Below are 5,000 nucleotides of genomic sequence, written 5' to 3'. Positions count from 1 at the left end.
TGTGAGTTTTGGGTGGCGTCCGTCTGCTTTGAACTCCGGGTCCTCGGATAGACTCGTCAGGCATTCTGGCCAGACGCCTCTGCGGCGATGGGAGAGGAGGGACGGAGGGGGTCAGCGGGGGCCTGTCAGTAGCAGGCCAGTGAGCCTCTGGCCAGCAGAGTGCCTGTCTGGACCTGATTCATATTTACCACCACGCTCTCTAGGGTTTCACTCAGGCAGCTGGACGGACGGACGGACGGCCCAGCCAGGAACAGCTCTCCACAGACTGTCCCATATTCTTCTCCAATAACAATCGGCTTTGAACAACAACTCCACATACCTCCACTTTTGAATACAGTCCATCAGAGGACTCTGTTTCGATATCCACACCCGCATGGCTTTCAGAAGGCATGGCCAATTCGTTTTAAGTGGCTAGGCTACAAGGCTCATATCCTCACATCCTAGGCTGGACAGATCACAGCCTCTTTGATAGACAGTATGAAATAGTTCTAGATATGTGTGAAAGTGATGTCGAAACTAGCTATGTTATTCAAGAGGACATCCCTTTGGAGTGTGAAGAGTCAAACTCCCGAGATTGGATCTCAGTGCAGCCGTTGGACCAGAAGAGACGCACCGACAGATTGATTGGTTCGGCAGAGGGGGATCTGATGACACTGAACTGCTTTAGTCAGCTATGGTCGGCGGTTGTTTATTCTGGTCTGTGCAATTTGATATCTCTCCTCTTTCTCTTCCTCCCCCCCCCCCCCCCCGCGTCTATCATTCTCTCACTCTTCCTCTTTCCGTCTCTCATTCGTTCACGTGTCAAAAGTAAGGGGGGGTCATGTTGGGGGGGCCATGTTGTGGGACTTGTGCTGACTCGCAACTTGTTGTATGTTTGGGAAAATAGGGGAAAAAAATAGCCGGGCCAGGGACTTTTCAATACCGTTTCTCAGTCTTGTAATTGTGTGTGTGTGTGTGTGTGTGTGTGTGTGTTGGACACGATCCATCTGCTACTGTATATTCCTCCAGGGACAGTTCTCATCCAGAAGCTGTCTACTGCACTGTATGTATCAGACAAGACCATCCCTCCTTTCACGGAGAAACAAACACGTCATCATATTCCACTGTGTGTGTGTGTGCCAACAAGAACAGCTGCTGAAAAGAACACACACACACACACACACACACACACACACACACACACACACACACACACACACACACACACACACACACACACACACACACACAGTGACGTGTCTCTTACCTGGTCTGTCTCAGAGGGATGGGCAGGGAGATGCACAAGAAGGGGTCGAAGGTGTTGCTCTGTTTAAGGCAATGTGGACATGTCAGGGAGGACCTGCAGAGAGAGAGAGAGAGAGAGAGAGAGAGAGAGAGAGGTTAGTTAGGGCTACTACACCAGATCCAGCCTCCCAGACAGGGGTACTAGCTCTGGGGCTAAGAGGGGGGGGATAAGTAACCACCCTCTGAGCAGGGCTTTTGCTGAGTGTAGGTTTCTATTATTGAGAGGACGGACAGAGAAAGTCCATTTGTGTGTGGAGCTGAGAGAGCCAGCGCTCGGCTCCACCTGGACATCTGATAGCCCATCTCCCCGCTCCGCCAGGCTAGAAACAGGCCAAAATAGACTGAAATATTCAACACAGGGGAGATATAAAGCTGCTGCAATTTGAATATTGCAGTAGACGTTACAAAATCGGGGGTGAGGGAAAATAAAAAGGGCAGGCAGGGAGGGAGGGGGCGAGGGGGGGAGGGAGCGAGGGAGGGAGGGGGCGAGGGAGGGAGGGAGGGAGAGTACGTACTGAAGAAGAGAAAGAGTGAAGGAAGAAGAGCGATGGATAGATAAAAAATACAGTAGGAGAGATGAGAGAGAGAAAGAGAGAAAGACAGGGAGATAACCACAAACAAGAGGACACAGAGAGAAAGACAGGGAGATAACCACAAACAAGAGGACACCCAGAGAAAGACAGGGAGATAACCACAAACAAGAGGACACAGAGAGAAACAAACCACTCGGTTGAAGTACAAGCCGGCAATGTGACAGCTGTGACATCATCACTCTGCGCCCTGTTCACGGTGTCATGCACGCTCCACCCAGAACAAGTGTTGACCCTGACCCAAACACTACCACTAACCCTAACCCTAACCCTAACTCCGAATAGCCGCCTGGTCAGTAACCCAGTTAGAGTTGGCCTGGTAAGAATTCCTGTGTTAACCAGGGGATGTGTGTGTGTGTGTGTGTGTGTGTGGGGGGGGGATTATCAGCTGTGGTTGAGTGGGAGATCAGCAGAGGATGATCCTGGGGTTTAAGCACAGAACATGGAAGATTTACACTGGTCTGGGAGAGTCAGCAACCCCCTGGGGGGAATGTGTGTGTGTGTGTGTGTGTGTACGTGTGTGTGTGTGCACACGTGTGTGTGTGTGTGTGTGTGGGTGTGCGTGTGCGTGTGTGTATATGTGCGTGTCTGCCCGTGTGGTGTGTGTGTGTGTGTGTGTGCGTGCGTGTATATATGCGTGTGTGCCCGTGTGTGTGTGTGTGTGTGTTGGAGGGGGACTGGATGTGTAGTGTTTGCTGCCCAGTGCGGTAGGCTGTTATCTGCTGGATGAGCCCAGGTATCAGGTGAGCTGCTGAATCATCTCTAGACAGGAGCACTCAGGTAGAACCAGCCCGGTCGGAGAGCGTTAGTCCCATCTACCTGTCTGGACTAGAGACACTCTCTACAAACACCAGTCAAACCATAGACGTTTCCCCTCAAAAACTCCCTGCAAGGCATTTTTTTTGGGGGGGAGGGGGGATACTTTAAAACATTTTGTCAAAGGTTTCACTTTCCATGGTCGGGGTTACATCAATATTTCGTCACATTTTTTTTTTTTTATTTTTTTTTTGCATTGTCACAGTCTCTGAAAAACGTGTTAATTTGACAGCCTGGCAGTGATTCCAGCGTACGGTGTACTCGGCATGGCAACGCTGACAGGATTAGCGCCAACGCAGCAGAGAATCACTTAGAACATTCTGCTGGGATCTGACAGCATTTCTACTCTGGTTCATCTGCCTATGAGGAGGAGAGAGTCTGTCAGGAGGAGCGCGGCGCGCTTGAAATACGAGTGTGTGTGTGTGTGTGTGTGTGTGTGTGTGTTTGAGTGTGTGAGTGTGTGTGTGTGAGTGTGTGTGTGTGAGTGTGTGTGTGTGTGTGTGTGTGTGTGTGTGTGTGTGTGTGTGTGTGTGTGTGTGTGTGTGTGTGTGAGTGAGTGTGTGTGTGTGTGTGTGTGAGTGTGTGTGTGTGTGTGTGAGTGTGTATAAACACTCCTACCCTCCCTGAGCTGTGTGGCTGTTAGCATTCAGCAGCGACTCTAACCCCCACCAATGACAACGCTCATATCTCTGCTCATTCGCTACAGAAAGGGGCAATAGAGTTACTGCACACCAGAAGGCTGTTGGCTATATGGGAGTGTGTGTGTGTGTGTGTGTGTGTGTGTGTGTGTGTGTGTGTGTGTCTAATAGTTTATGCAACTTGTGTGTCTTTGGATATTTGTGTTTGATAACAGTGTGTGTGTGTGTGTGTGTGTGTGTGTGTGTGTATGAGTGTGCCAGCATGTGAGTGTGTGTGTGTGTGTGCGTGTGTGTATATGAGTGAGTGTGTGTGTGTGTGTGCGCGTGTCCATGTGTGTATATGAGTGTATCTGTGTGTGTCTGCATGTGAATGTGTATGTGTGAGTGAGTGTGTGTGTACTAGTGTGTGTGTGTGTGTGTGTGTGTGTGTGTGTGTACAAGTGTGTGCGTGTGCCTGCGTGTGAGTGTGTGTGTACAAATGTGTGTGTGTGTGTGTGCACCCTCATCTATTCTGTATTCGTCCATTTCCTCTTATTTGCTGTCAGAGCTTAAGTCCCTGGCCTGCGGCCCCCCAGCGTGCTAACATTAGCAGTCTGATGGTCAACCAGAGCCCCCGGCCGCCCGGCCGGTCATTATTCATCATTTAGACTGAGAGATGAGGTTTTCAGCTCCTGCCCTGGCGCAGGCCTACATAACCACGCTACACCACCAGCATCGCAAAGCACGCCGCCTCACCCTGCCTGCATACAGCGCAGCTCATTAACGCCGCCTGCTCTGTCTGTGCCGAGCGCCCCTAGACTCCAGCCCAGGGCCCGCTGTGCAGCCGGACGTAGGACGTGTTATGGAGGAGTTATGATGCATTATAAGACAAACGTGGTGTCTTTAAAAGGACGTGCGTTGCGTGTTCAATGGAGCAAATCTTCCTTTCCTTCAGTTTCATTCTTCGGTTTCCTACCGCATAACACTCTCGGTCCCCGAATATATAATAATAACATATTCCACTCCATTTCCATTCACAGTCAATCTCATCACTCGCAAAAAAAAAAAAAAAAAGAAATGTTGTGAAAAATGGGAGATAGCTTTCACACGTTGATGCTGGGGTCTCAGAGAAGCACTCAGTAGATGTGAAAAGCCTTTTTGAGATTCAATCACGCTGGCGATTTCCATAAATACATGGTCGACAGGGAACGTGTCAGAAGAAAAACACATGGAGGTTAGGGGAGGGGAGGGGGGTGGGGGGGGGAGGGGGGGGGGTGTTGTTGGTGATGATGGAGGAGGGATTCTGCCTGAGCAGAAATGAATGAAGGACCCCTGGTGACCCAGTGGAGACAGGCATGTGGAAGGAAAGCCTTCTGCTGGGGGTAGTGATGGAGGGGACCCCGTGACTGAAGGATCCCTGGTGACCCAGTGGAGACAGGCATGTGGCAGGACAGCCTTCTGCTTGGGGGTAGTGATGGAGGGGTCCCCATGACTGAAGGACCCCTGGTGACCCAGTGGAGACAGGCATGTGGCAGGACAGCCTTCTGCTCCCCAGTGAGACACAGATGGATATAGAAGGTGCCAGATAAGGGGCATTAAGGAGCTAGCGAATGCCCTCTCTGCCCCGTGGCAGTCACGGGCTGCATCTCAACAGTCTAAAGTGGCGGCCTCTCCTCCCTCTTCTCCTCCACCC

The 5,000-nt window shown here is 51.0% G+C and overlaps 1 protein-coding gene across 1 annotated transcript in view; it reads right to left on the bottom strand.

The window, feature by feature from the left end:
* usp43a (ubiquitin specific peptidase 43a) overlaps nucleotides 1–5,000 on the bottom strand; it is a gene marked incomplete at its 3' end in the record, with an annotated part of 80,640 nt that overhangs the window by 36,605 nt on the left and 39,035 nt on the right. Inside the window, exon 4 of the mRNA XM_083693641.1 lies at nucleotides 1,247–1,339. Within this exon, the coding sequence (XP_083549767.1) occupies nucleotides 1,247–1,339 (93 nt within the window). The remainder of the gene's footprint in view (nucleotides 1–1,246; nucleotides 1,340–5,000) is intronic.

This window comes from Argentina silus (assembly GCF_951799395.1).
Source record: "Argentina silus genome assembly, chromosome: 22".
NCBI lineage: Eukaryota > Metazoa > Chordata > Actinopteri > Argentiniformes > Argentinidae > Argentina > Argentina silus.
The sequence above is the reverse complement of the archived record's forward strand: the minus strand, read 5'-3'. Positions and strand labels throughout refer to the sequence as shown.